The sequence below is a fragment of the Anabrus simplex genome, chromosome 14, assembly GCF_040414725.1.
Source record: "Anabrus simplex isolate iqAnaSimp1 chromosome 14, ASM4041472v1, whole genome shotgun sequence".
Lineage (NCBI taxonomy): Eukaryota > Metazoa > Arthropoda > Insecta > Orthoptera > Tettigoniidae > Anabrus > Anabrus simplex.
Genome location: NC_090278.1, coordinates 97010842 through 97025421, shown reverse-complemented (window position 1 = coordinate 97025421; position 14580 = coordinate 97010842). Strand labels below are relative to the sequence as shown.

The window sequence follows — 14580 nt, the reverse complement described above, 5'->3', positions numbered from 1 at the left end:
TTTCTGACTTTTATAAAAACATCAGGTATAACGGCAATCCACTGTAGCTAATAAATTTTTCACTGTTATGAATTCTCGGTATATAGGACTTCTACTGTGCAACACATTAGCAAACTTCACGATTATATGTTCCTAATAATGGTATGGGCCATCACGAGACATATTTGCTGCACTTCACTGTACCACTCAACATAAAATAAATTACTAACTTCTCAATGGAAAGCGAAATACAAGCACAAACTGGCTCACTGTGTTATTCAGCAATCTTGGGGGCTCCCCAAAGGTACAGCTAATCCTGTGACGCTCAGGAATTCGAAGCCTTTTCCAGTAATCGTGCAACTGAGGTAACTGTGCTTATGCTAGTTGGAGACAGAGTTTCTTTCACAAGGGATGTCAAATAACATTTTCCGGGCTAGGAAAAATGTGATCATAGTAAACGGTAATAGCAAAAATTTGTGACATGATAAGTGAAGTATTTTTATATAGATGTAAAAAGATGAGAATCGGGACTTCGAATTTACGATGCGCTAAGCAAGAAAACATTTCAATGAGGAACACACCAACCAGGTTTAACTGTAGTACATTTGTTTTGTAGTAACAAGGTTGAGAACCATGGAATGTGTGTCGTAGCGGATTACAAAGCCTGTACGGTCTTCGACCACAATGTCAAAATCATTCATATGCCTGGGATACAGGTTTCAAAAAGTATAAAAAAGCAGTACAAACTCACCAACATTGCGACGGGATGCCCGTTTATCAACAAGGGGCGGTAGGCCATTGCGCTGTCGTTGCTGGTACAGGTCATTAGCAACGCTCACTGTCAAAACGCTCGCCGCATCGTCCTGGTCCCCGGGTTGTTCAGCCCTACAAGGTAGAATGGTACACAGCTCTAAGAATCTCCACTACTCAATAAAACCAACATTCTACAAACACTAATCAATAGGACTTACATGCGACTTTGTTCGAATCTGCGTCTACTCATCTCCAGCTTGGTTAAGCGTGCAAGGTTTGGGCCAAATATGCTGAGTAAGGGCCTTGTTTGTGTCATAAAACGATACAGAGGTCTGCGAGGCTGCCTCCACCTTGGGACTGCAAACTAGAACATTAAATACACATAATAGTAGTAGAAAGGAAGAAAGCAATTCATACATGGAGAGACAGGACAGGTCAGTGCAGGAACAGGAGACACATAGCTCACTCTTCCACCAATCCCAGTTCTTCTACATCAGTCTTAGACGAGCTCCTTTAACACTCATCGAATGGCCATCGTGACGCATCTTCCATCTTGAGGAGGAGGAAAAGTCTGTAGGCCGCAAGAATGCGGTGCAGACCCACTCTGGCAGTGTCCAGTATGCACTCTGTTTAGAGGAACCCATACTCTCTGTAGATGGTGGAATCCAGACAGGCTACATAGGGTCAAAGATCGATCTCCATTAGTTGCAGGTCTTTGTAGACCATTCCTTTTTTTTCCATATTCACAACGAGACTTAAACTTCTCTCTGAACAGGCAGCAGAGAGAGTGAGTGAGTTCCACCACTCCCCCATGATGCTACTCTATAGGCATCTTGGTGAAATGGAAGAGATTTATTGGTATGAAATCGACATGCTTCTCCAGCAAGACAGTTCATGTGACGTATACCTGGAGGAAGGATGTGGCCAAGGAGAGTAAGCCATTAGGGCTGGTTTACACGGGTAGAGTAGCGAGACGAGTAGAGTGGACAGTAGAGCTACTAGCATCGTGTAAACGATCGGGATAGTAGCAAGTAGAGTAGAGTAGTTAGTACCGGGTGAGTTGGCCGTGCGCGTAGAGGCGCGCGGCTGTGAGCTTGCATCCGGGAGATAGTAGGTTCAAATCCCACTATCGGCAGCCCTGAAGATGGTTTTCCGTGGTTTCCCATTTTCACACCAGGCAAATGCTGGGGCTGTACCTTAATTAAGGCCACGGCCGCTTCCTTCCAACTCCTAGGCCTTTCCTATCCCATCGTCGCCATAAGACCTATCTGTGTCGGTGCGACGTAAAGCCCCTAGCAAAAAAAAAAAAGAGTAGTTAGTAGGCAGTAGAGTAGAGTGGGTTTCCGCTGCGGTAAAGTAACTCTACCACTATCCTTCCCCCTCCACCGGAACCGAGCTCCGAGAGCTGGCGGAGAAGTCCGAGGACGCTCGACTTTTCAGCTGGGGCGTCATTTGACTGCTGTATTTGCATGTGCGTACAGACGGTGGTATTACGTTGAGCGTTTATTTGACGGCAAAATGAAGTGGACGGAAGAAGAAACTTGCAAATTTGTGGAGCTCTACAGCGAAAAAGAATGTTTATGGAACATAAACAGCGTTACTTATAGAAATAAGAATATGAGACGGGCGGCGGAAGAGGACTTGATTGCGAAAATGGGTAAAGAGGGTTTTGGGTTAACGGAACTGAAACAGAAAATAAAAAATGTACGATGTACATACAATCAAGAACTCATGAAAATACGAAGATCCAAGAAGTCTGGAGGTGGTGCCGCAGACATCTACAATCCGTCTCTTAAGTGGTTCACGATAATGGATGCCATGCTAAAGGATGCTAGGAGTAAAAATGAAACCCAGGCTGTAGTAAGTACACTATATTGTTCATACACATCTCACATTAAGTAAAAAGCAAAAACATTCACTGTGAAGTTTGTCATCCTGAGTAAAGTATATTTTGTAAGGTAATAGTAAAAGTTAAGTACATTAGGCCAATTCATCCACATCGTAATGTTATAGCTGAGTGATATTAAGGGCAGGTACACCTTTGGAGGTGAAACAAATGCAGGTGTGCTGTGCTATAATGAAGAACAGACTACCGTCTTTTCTATGGAAGAAGGATTTTAAAAATACCTATACCTATAATAGTTTCGAAGTTGCAACATAAAATATAAACAAGTGTCAGCTGGATTTTCACTTAATATGAAGATTTCTCAAGTTTCAATGTTACACAGCGTTTTCATCATGTGTCTCGACATATTTAAGTTAGGCAATACAATGGCGCAGGACTGTACATTAATCATATTAATAACATACATAGGGATCTTCTACATATCACTTGCCACTGCCGTTAATTTTCAGCAATAACAGTAATTTCCCCAACAAATTGAATAGTTTCCATATGTTGTTTGGAATATCCAAAATAATTATTGTTTACAGTACGGTGTCAGATCTAGAAGCTTAAGCTCTACACCTGGGTCGTACAAGCAATGAACAAAAAAAATTAAATAGATCAATAATTGGGATATTTATGGCGACGAAGCTACTGCAAATTAGGCCTACGCCAGCGTAATTTACAGTGTATTTATGGCCGGTTACGTCTCAAGACTCACGTGCAAAAATTAGTAGCAAATGGTATCAAATCTCACGACTGCAAACTAATAGCTAAATCAATATTCCAATGAGTCTCAAAATTCACGACTCCGGATAGCAGGTGCCTGCGATGACGGCAGGAGGGGTGAGGTGCGCGGTGACTCACTCACCAGGCCTCTCCTGAGGCCACAATACCATTAACATTAAATTTATATCAAAAGGAAATATACGTTATATTACCTTTAAGACCACAGAAAAATGTTTTGATGATAATAATAATAGTAATAATACCAATAATAATAATACACCTCGGTGTCATTCACTGACCATTATTTTCCCCTGTGTGTTGGGGTGGCAGGGTAACATCCACAGTATCCTCTGCCTATCGTAAGAGGTGACTAAAAGGGGCCCCATGGGTACTTACATTTTTTAGAAAAGGCCCTTGTCTTTCTTTGCCCGAAACCTTCATTTTCTCGAAGTATGGGCCACCTTCCACTTTTTCCCTCTGATTAGTATTAATAGAGGATGGCTGCCCAGTTGCACTCCCTCTTAAAACAGTAATCACCACCACCACCTTTTCCTTCATAGTTTTCAACACTTATTGATTTTTAATGAACCTTTCCACATTTTCTTGGCTGGGGAAAGAACCACCATCATAAAATATCATCAACATCAGCACTGTGGTGTCTTTTTTAAGTCATATAGCAATGGAACGTCAAAGATAGCGATTAGCTACTTCGCTATATTTTAGATAAAATTCTAACACATTTTAATTTATGATTTTATAAATTTGGTGACCAAAGTAGTCAATACTACGAGTATATAACATTGCGTTTCGTGTAATCGCGTGGAGGCGTGATGTAATATATTAATCTATGCTAAGTAAGGAATCTGGGAGTACATGACTCAGTCATAACGTGTGGAGCACGAGTTCATATTTTCGGAAAGCGTTCATCATACTCGCCCACCTTCTGAAGGGAATGGAGATAAGTAATTTAATTTCCCTGCGATGAGATTCATGACCAAATTAATCTCTAATGAAACTAAATGAGTGAATTAAGTCGTAATATTTAATATCGGTAACATGAAGTTTCTTATGTAAGTAAATGCCGTCTTCTGGCCTCATAATAGAACTAAGCCCCGGTAATTACTACGAACTGAAAATTTATTTTAACTAGCAGCAGGCAATATACCTACTTTAATTTTATGTCATCCGGCTGCATGGATACATGGTTAGCATGCTGGCCTGTGGTCCAGTGGGTCCAGGGAGTCCCAGGTTCGAGTCCTGGCCGGGATTTTCACTTTCATTTGTTAATTCCTATGGCTCGGGAACTGAGTGTTTGTGCCGTCTTCAGCATTGGACTTCATGGATTGCAAAGAAAGAGGTGTATTTCTATTTATCATCTATTCACATAATTCAATCGATTATCCATCCGACACACTTACACCGAAAAATTTATTCATGACGCAACAGATTATTCTACGCGATATAACTGAATTATATTTGAAATTTGATTATTTATTCCATTATTTAAATAACCGGATGGAAGCTATTTGATTTTTAAAAAATATCCGATTATATCATCACTAGTAGGGTGGGCATATATTCATTCAAAGAAGAACTGGTCCTGTTCGTGAGGTTTGAGACTGGCCCAGACAGAGAAACCTAGTCTTGCTAATCCTCTTCTTAGAATTCGTGAATTTTGATACTCGTGGGTTCTGAGACGACACATTGATGGCCAATGGGTATTCTTTCTATAACTTTTGAAATGAATTCTGTAAAATTTCCATTCGGGTAAGATTTAGGTTGGCTGAAATATAAAAAAATGGAAATAGAAACATCACTACAGTCTAACTGGGGAAAGGAGTACCTCACCCCTTCACCGTGCAACAAAAACCTTCGCCAGAATTATGATCTATAATTAGACTGGAGCTCGTTCATATAGTTTTATCTTAGAAATCACCACTACAGTATTCACAGACGAAGACTAGTGAAATCCTGAGGGGATGATTACACTGTCGTTACTTTCTGTACAACAATCAATAAAGTCATAAAAATTCAATTGTTTGTGTTCCTGGGTTAAAATACATGCTTGTGCTGCCAGGGAACTGCTCCTTCATTAACAAAATGATTCCTGAGACGATCCCTCATGTTCTTGGCCAACTGTTCTTTCCTCCTTAAATCGCAAAGTAGTGACAACTGCACCGTAACAACATACCAACCTGATATGGGTTGAAGCGCCTAGCTGGTTGTCCAGCGCAGTTATTACCGAACATCACTCTGTTCTGTGTCGAGTTTGTCCCCCCATATTTCTCCAAATTGCCAAGTTCTCTCAGAATTAATGCCGATGCCCCGAGTGTATCTCTCCTACTAAGCCAGCCTCTTACCCATTCCCTTTTTTCCTCATTTACTTCTTCTAACGCTTCACTAACCTCTTGCAGTAATATGTTTGTAAATGTCTTTAAACACTTCCTTACGATGTGCTTACGTCTTGACATGGTGCTACTACTGTATGACTCTACTCCCGTATGAACGATACGAGTGTCAACTCTACCAGACAGCGGTAGATTAGAGTAACGTGGCTACTCTACTAACTACTCTCCTCGCCTCGCTACTCTACCCATGTAAACCAGCCCTTACAGTGGGGTTGTTATATGACAATGACTATCCACATTTGCATATATATTTACCATACACTGTACTGATAATGTCTTTGAACACATTGTAGACCAGCACCTACAGGTTGGTCCTGTATGCTAACGTCTTATTGGTTGCCGAGTAGGTGTCAACAGATTCAACAGCGGGTTCAGAAGGGGAATGAAGGACTAATAGCACATGGACTGAATACCAAGAAAAGTGAGTACACGAGGTGCAGTCCGCAGCCGGATGGAACCATTCAGATCGACGGCCAAGATCTCAAAGTAGAACAGTTATCCTAGTTCTTTTGTTGAGTGCGACACTATTCAAATTGCCCGTGCACAAGTAAATGTGGCCTGGATGAAGTGGTGGCAAACTACTGGTGTTCTCTGCAATCGTCTGATTCTAAACCAACTTAAGTCCTTGATTTAAAGAACTGCTGCTCGCCCAGTCTTTCAGTATGACTCTGAACGCTGGTCAGCAGCTGTCAAGCACACAAAGGCACTTCACATTAAGGAGACGCACATACTTTGTTGGTTATTTGGCCTGACCCAGCAAGATCATGTCACCAACACACACATCTGGAAAATCATGGGAGTTGCCCCAATTGTAGACAAAATGTGATAGACATGACTTTGATGATATGGCCACGTAATGCATAGAGAAAAGGTACATCTGTTGTAGAGATGGCACTTTGCATCACACCATCAGGAAAATGGCCAAAGAAACTCTGGCCTGATCACCTTCAAGAAGACATCTGCTATGTTCATCATGTACCAAATGTAGAACCAAGTGGAGATTGGCTTGCAAAACAGCAGACCAGCTCTACTGCAAGACTAATATTATGATGAGGTTGAATAACATATCTTTACAATGAGAAGAATTTATTACTCTAAACGTATGAGTAATTAAAAAAGCCCCCCACTTATTTTTTAAATGCTAGTGGTTCCTACTCCCATACTCACCCTGTACTGCTGCTGTTGGTACATCGAGCGGCGACCAGGATACATATTGAGGAAGCGAGCTGCACGACGAACTCTCTGCTGAGCAAACAGTTGACTCAGATTGCGGCGACGAGGCTGCTGATAGTTTCTCCAAAATGGATACTGACGAGGACGAACAATTTGGCCCTGGAAAGTAATAAATTGTTTATAAAATCACACACATTCCTACCATAATAGGTTAATTCTTAAATAAGAAAATTAAAATATACACAATCAGCTGTCAGTACCAAACACTTAATACTTGCACCTCATGTCGTGGACCAGGCCCGACAAAGAAATTATCCTGCACAGATCCTATGCTGGGCAATACACGACACTATTTTTTTCTCTGTATAAATCCTTTGTCGAATTATGCATGCATGAATTAGAGATACAGTAAGCTACTGCTATCTAGTGACGACAATTTGAAGCCCTGTATTGCTAAAATCTCTCTGAAGACACTGTTTAGCAACATGGCATCATTCATGAAGCACGAGAAGTGGCGAGACTTTTTGATTAAATGATGCAGATTTGAGCGATAGTGGGAGGGATTTTGAATTACGTGGCGATGAAGATATTGCAGAATTAGGTTGTGTTAGTGAATTCAATGACGAAGACCCCAATAATGAAAAAATTATGCAAAATGACAGTGTTACTAACTCTACCGACGGCTAGAAGTAATATCATGTGAGACTTCTAGTTCAAACAAATTCCATTCACAGGAATAGCTGGTTAGAAATCACACCACGGGACTAAACCTTAGAGAGAATTGGACTTTTCAGTTATTCATGAGTGACTAATAGTGCGCAAATCTAACCTGTGTGCCAATGGAAGTTCACACCCCTAAATGGCCATACACACTTCGTTTATCGACAGAAGAGAAGTAAAGCCTGTGCAGTTTGTTTGTAATGCACTTACAAAAAAGTCTGGATTACATCATGGTGAATGTTTTGAGAGAAATTCCACATAAAGCACAATTACCGATGAAAATGAGACTCTCTGAGATACTTTCACGGTTAAAAATGCTGAACATTACACCAGAATATTTTATTATACTTCTATTATATTTATTTTATTTTTATACACATGCTTCCCATGTTTGTGCAGTCACTTACCCCCCTGCAAGCAGATTTTTACAGGGAGCTGGAGAGGCAAGTGCGATCATGAAAAAAGGAGGCCAAGGATTCTCCCCACCAAAGTGGAAGTAAAAGATTACAGGAATGTCAAAAACATGTTAATGTCCAGCAGAAGTTGCTTCTATATAAACATTAGGAATGGGAATGTGGCGGACACAACTGCTGATTGCATTACTAAATTTAGCCTTCAACTGGAACAATTTCCTCCAGAGAATTTTCAACTCCTAGTGTTCTACTGCTCGTTCATAACCATGTAACACTGGGGCTTACCAATCTGTTGCTGTGGAGTGGCATATGGGTTTGTGATGTCATGCGATTCCACGCTAATACAGACACCGCTCGTGCCCGAAACTATGTAACAGTCAAGCCAAACAATTTTCTCTGATGTAACGGATGCAGTTATGCTAACAGTAAAGAAGCCTTATCATTTAAATAAACCATTTTACAGTATTTATATTTTCATTTGGAACACCCAATGACTCAAACATGTATTAACACGTTCGCGGCCACTCGGATATCGGCAACCATTACCGTGGTACCGTAATACTTTTTTTGCTTAAAGGACTTCATTTACGTGTCCTTATGCATTTTAGATTATTATTTTAATTATTTCAATATTATTTATGTGCATACAAGCCATGACGCACACGCTGCGTCAGCGGCACTACCAATGAGTTTTTCGCCTTCGGTGCCGTTTGACGCAGCGTGTGCGTCATGACTGGTAATGAAGTGAAACGAGGAAAATAATGTTTTGTTCGAACGTAGAACTTCTTTACAACAACAAAAATAAGTTTTTCAACATTTCACACAAAGATACTGTGCAGTAGAATCTTATTATTGCTGTGTGAACAATGTATAGGCCTACTTACATTAGGCCTACTCCATAAGCTGTACAATGTAACTAGTCAAAACAGTGTGCTATATTTCACTGACATTTCCTCGCAAAAATAACTCTTCTGCAAATGCGTTACATTCAGTTACAGTGTTATTCAGCAAGTTGTAATCTGCAACCAAGCAAAAATAATCAATGGGTTTCGCGTCACTCGGCAGTGGAACCTTCATTCCCGGCCGACCAATAAAGTTTATTTGTTTCATTGAGGACGAATCTGAACTCCCAAGAAATGACCCCTGAAATATTGCCCACGTTATTTGGCGGGAGATTTGGAGATGAGATATTGCTTACGTCTTACTCATCTTCTGTAATGTGAGAATTGGGAGTAGACACTCGACACACACATCCGCGATAAAGATTCTCACTCAGGTGGCTACAGTCACTTTTCACAGTTATCACTATCGTCACTATCAATGCTGTCACTGTCAGGAGAGCTTCCAGACTATCATAATCGCCTGTTTATCCCACTAAGACGGGGTTTCTTCCGGAGAGAAGGTCCTGAAACTTCACTGTTCTCCCTTGACATCGCAGAAACGTATGCCAACTTGTACTGGCTACAGGGATTGTAACTAACAATTGAGCTGATGCCCGGATGGCGCATATGTTTAATAACACCATAACAATGCACAGATAAGAGGTCTGTTTGTTTACATACATATTGGCGGAAATACGAGCTTTAATATTTGGCGCGGAGTGTGATGCACGTGTGTTGTCATCTGCCGCGAACGTGTAAAGTAACTAGCATATATCTAGGTTATGTTAGCCGGGCGGTCTGTAAAAACGGGACAGCAGTGCACCCATAAAAAAAGTCCTAGGGAGAACACTGGTACTGTAGATCCGGGAAACTGTCTACAAAATTTTCGAAGGCAACTCATAACTGGTTTCTTCTTATTATCAAAAATATTATCTGCACTGTAGTGTACTTAACTATCGCAATAATAATCTTACAACACATCTTAAATGTACAATCATTACCAGCAAACCGAATGACAGAGCTAAGCACCTGCTGCCTCACAACATATGGCACTCATTAAGGCATTCCCACGGCCTGTGAACACAAAAAGTCTCAAATTATACTCCCTGTATATTGGCAATAGACAACCAACAAGTACTGTTACTGGTTTGCTTGACACAGTACATGAAAAAATAAAGAAGGAACGCCTGGACTGGGCACAGAATCAGGCATGGAAGTCTACTGGCCACAATCTTGGACGATTCTGTAGAGGGAAGAAATAGTAGAAGTAGGTCTAAGTTGAACTATGTTAGACAACTAAGAGGGGGGCTGGTTGGCCAGTATTACATACTGCCAAACAACCTCAGAAGATGGAATTTCACAGGAGTATTAGATCTTGTAGTGTTCTTTCCTCCTTAAATCGCAAAGTAGTGACAACTGCACCGTAACAACATACCAACCTGATATGGGTTGAAGCGCCTAGCTGGTTGTCCAGCGCGGTTATTACCGAACATCACTCTGTTCTGTTGACGTCCATTGCTGCGCTGAGAGCGGAAACTCTTCACGCTGCCAGCCACGCTAGGAGCCCTGCTGTTGGCGCGGGACCTGTTCATCTTGATGATGTCATCTGGTTGACAATAGTAAAGATTAGTATATTATGTTTTTAGTAGATAGCTAAAATACACAATTTGCTAAACTCAGGAGCTGTTCTCAAGTAACTTCACAGGCACCTGGGTGTGAAACATCCAAACCTTATACTTTATACATTCCTGCAATTAAACTGTACTTAAATATGGCAGCACCCTTCCAACCAATATTACATTTCTGAAAGTAACATCACTTTGTTTTACTTTGCATCAACGGACAATGATGGGATAGTACTGTGCTACTAATTCACAGATGTGGTACGGTACAATTATCGTGGCCACCAAATTAGGCGGGTCAGAGAAATTACGCTGTTGCCAAGGTTATGTACCAACTGGTGAACGAACGTCAAATTGAACACGTCATTTTGGAGCGTGAGGCAGTATGTTCTCTCCCAAGTTCCTGGTGTTACCTCCTAAATGTTGCAAAACAAATTATATTACAAGTTTCAGGAAAGACTGCTGATTTCAGCAGTATAACTATTTTTCACATAAACCAATTAAATTATTAAGAATGAAAACCTGAACAAGTATATTTAAACCTGTAAAAATCATGTATTGACATTTTCAGTAAGCAGCCACGTTTTTGTTTTTTCCGTCATCTGCGCGTGAAAAATGTAGACAATCGTACAACTTAATTTTATTATCTGAAACATGACCCTATGGGTCTTTTCGTTTTTGTGGAAAATGGCCCAGAAAGTGGCTGTACAAATGCCAGTGAAAGACACAGTAGATACTTTCGGATTACGCATTGATCTTTTATATCCATTTTCTTTATGTATGTGTTTATGGTTTACAATATAATTTTAAATACTTGAATACTATATACTGGACTGTGTAGTACAGAAAAGAGAACTACTTTCCGTGGCCTTGAAACAGACCGGCTTCGACTAGACAACTCTGCACGATCAGCGATGCCAAACCGTGCTCAGAGGTAGGCGACTCTCGACCACTTGTCCACAGCGCAGTTTTTCTCTCCCGCCTAATTCAATGGCTGCAGGTTTAATTCATAGATGTCCATCACAACCAATTTGCACATTTTTACAAGTTGCTTTACGTTGCACTGGCACACAGGTCTTATTGCAAGGATGGTACGGGAAAGGGCTAGAAGCGGGAAGGAGGCTGCCTTAATTAAGGCTCAGCCCCAGCATTTACCTGATGTGAAAATGGGAAACCACGGAAAACCATCTTCAGGGCTGCCGACAGTGGAGTTCGAACCTACTATCTCCCGAATACTGGATACTGGCCGCACTTAAGCGACTGCAGCTATCGAGCTTGGTAATTTGCCAATTTTTAAGTTTGCTGTATACTGTCACAACAAGTTACAGTATAAATCAAGATTAAGACTCCCACAACATGACCAATACAGTGCCACTAATTTAAAAAACATTTTCTTCTGTACATCATATTGAAACTGATGGACATGGTATCAATCTTCAAGATATTTTTCACCACAGATTCAATTTTGAAGAATTTTCTTTTTAGATGTTCTATGTGTTTCAATGTTCTTAATTGTGCCAATTTTGACTATGTAATGGCTGGAGATGATCCAAGTATGGTTGAAACCAGTACCATTAATGTCTTAATGAGAATATAAGAGATTTTTATAAAATACAGTTATATTTGTAATTAATATTTATGTACTGAATAGCTGGACCTATTTTACCTCTATAATTTGGACAGGAAGAGGAACCTTGCATGCAATTCAAAACCTACTCAATGGCATAGAAGAAGCACAGCAGTCTTCATACACTAGACAAAAGCCTTCGACATAATAGACAGGAAAAAAGTAATGTCAAAACTCCAAATTATGATTGGAAATCAAAACTCCCTTGCAGTTATAATTCGATATATTCTGGCATACAACCAAGATCACCATAGACGATGCGACCTGAAAAACAAAGGAAATCACCCAAACTAATGGAATGCTGGAAGGAGACTCCCTCAGCCCCATTGGGCATCTCAAAATACACGCGTTCCCGCCTAACATACGAACTAGCACGGGAACCCTTCCTTATTGAAGAACTGAGGATAAAACTACCACTGCCATCCACAAATAATGTAGAAGTACACCCGGCGGAGAGATGGAAGAAGAGAGAAGAAATTCCGCTAGAGTTCTACAGCACAGATGCCATGTTGGATCGAAATTGGACGAACGCCAACCAGAAGCTAAGACATGTAATAATAAAACTAGCTGTGCAGGGGTACCACCATAAAATATGTAGAAATATGCCTTATCATGATCCAAATTAAAACTGAGTGTGCTCAGTTCTGTGACATGTAACATCACAGGATGTAAAAACGACAAATCTGCTTTTCAATAATAATTTTACCTTATTTTATGTATGTCAATACAGATCATCATGAAGTATATATCATACGATACAGTTGTCAACTCGATAAATCTACGCTGTGTTGCACAGCATAATAGTAATTAACGAATTGTTGATTAAGTTTTGCAAGTGCTCTTAGATGCCATCCATCACAATTCTTTTTTTAAATATATAAGGTTTGTTTGTAGAGCTTTTTGAAACTACCTCAGATTGTCAGGTGTATGTGGTTAAAGGACAGTGCGAAGAATTTGAAGACTGTTTTGCAAATTTTTGCAACATTATAACCACACCGCATTTGTTCCTGTTTTGTCAAAATACCAACATTGACAGCAGCACGGTGATATATACCATGCAATTAGCATACATGGTTCACAATGTGGGTTAGCTCTCGACATATCCTAGTTCATGAGCCATGGACAAAGGCTGTCCTGAAAGTCGGGACTAGTCAGGTTTTTAAGTATACTGTTCATGACAGTAATGAATAGCAATGGTATTTAATGGGCTGCCTTGTTGGACATCCTCTGAGGTATTAAACCTTTAGTACTACAATAAATGTTTATCTGTTCTGCTTAATTACTTGTACCAGCGCTCTCGTGGACTATTACAACCACCAATAAAAATCTAATAAGACTCAGTAGTATAAAAGCATGTCATAATATTTCAACAAGAGGGGAGAAGGGAGAACTACTTATTTCTTGCAGGATGCAAACTGTCACCTATAACATCCATCAAATGCATGACAGTATACTGATGTAGCTTGAATCTTTCTTTCAATTTGCTCTCATTATACATCACAAGAATATTAGGCAGATAATGATAATGGTAATTTTTGAACATTAAACATATGCAGAACTTCTTTGCCCAGATGATGAGAATGTAAAAAAACAATACATTAGCTGCCGACATATAGTACGGTACTGTGGTTTTGCCTACCAAGGTAACAAACAGATACCTCTTGTTCAGGGACCTCAAAGTCATCAGGCAGTTCATCGAACTGATACATGTATTTTATGTTCATGCAAAGAAAAAACATAAGTTAACCATTCGATACTGCTACAGGTTTGATATATCGCATTCCAGAAACGTGGCATTAATGTGCTAGAAAATTTAGCATATAATATGTGATAGAATAATAGTAACTACCAAGATTAACAGTCTTACTAATAAAAAGTCCTTAGACACTTGTTTAACACTTCTATAGTTATACACTGAATAAACTATATATGAGCATTGCACATTTTTCTTACTAATTAACGTGGTGTATGCACTGTGTTACTACATTGCACGTATACACTCGTTCCAAACCATAGGAATCTCTTCCTGAAGTTCACTGTTTTTATGATTGCTTTTGCTGGTTATCTAGGAGCAAAACCATACAAGAAGTCACACGAATAAACCTTGCATACAAAAAAAGGCAGTAGCAACGCAGAGTGAAAGACAGCAGGAAATTGGCTTTATTTTTTTATGACAAAATTTCTGCAGCTTGCTCATGTAGTGAACGCCACAAAGGAAATGGAAAAGCCTTCGAAAAGATCAAGAGCTCCCAACTGGGATAGCACGGAAAGAGACAAGCAATTGAAATTTGTAAACATGTAATAAACTAGAGAGTTAGGCCTATACCAATTGCACCTTAATTCGGCAACAATAGTATTTCTTGCCTAGGAGTGATTTGCGAAGAAAATCA

At 40.0% G+C, this 14580-nt stretch overlaps 2 protein-coding genes across 3 annotated transcripts in view; one reads left to right on the top strand and one right to left on the bottom strand.

The window, feature by feature from the left end:
* The window catches only part of LOC136885605 (gamma-tubulin complex component 3), a 309280-nt gene that overhangs the window by 137129 nt on the left and 157571 nt on the right, over positions 1-14580 (top strand). The gene's annotated exons all lie outside the window — the stretch shown is intronic.
* LOC136885608 (uncharacterized) overlaps positions 1-14580 on the bottom strand; it is a 39584-nt gene that overhangs the window by 19875 nt on the left and 5129 nt on the right. Inside the window, exons 2-5 of the mRNA XM_067158283.2 lie at positions 10381-10547; positions 6922-7086; positions 951-1096; positions 731-864 (exon numbers count right to left, since the gene is read on the bottom strand). Of these exons, the coding sequence (XP_067014384.1) occupies positions 731-864; positions 951-1096; positions 6922-7086; positions 10381-10547 (612 nt within the window). The remainder of the gene's footprint in view (positions 1-730; positions 865-950; positions 1097-6921; positions 7087-10380; positions 10548-14580) is intronic.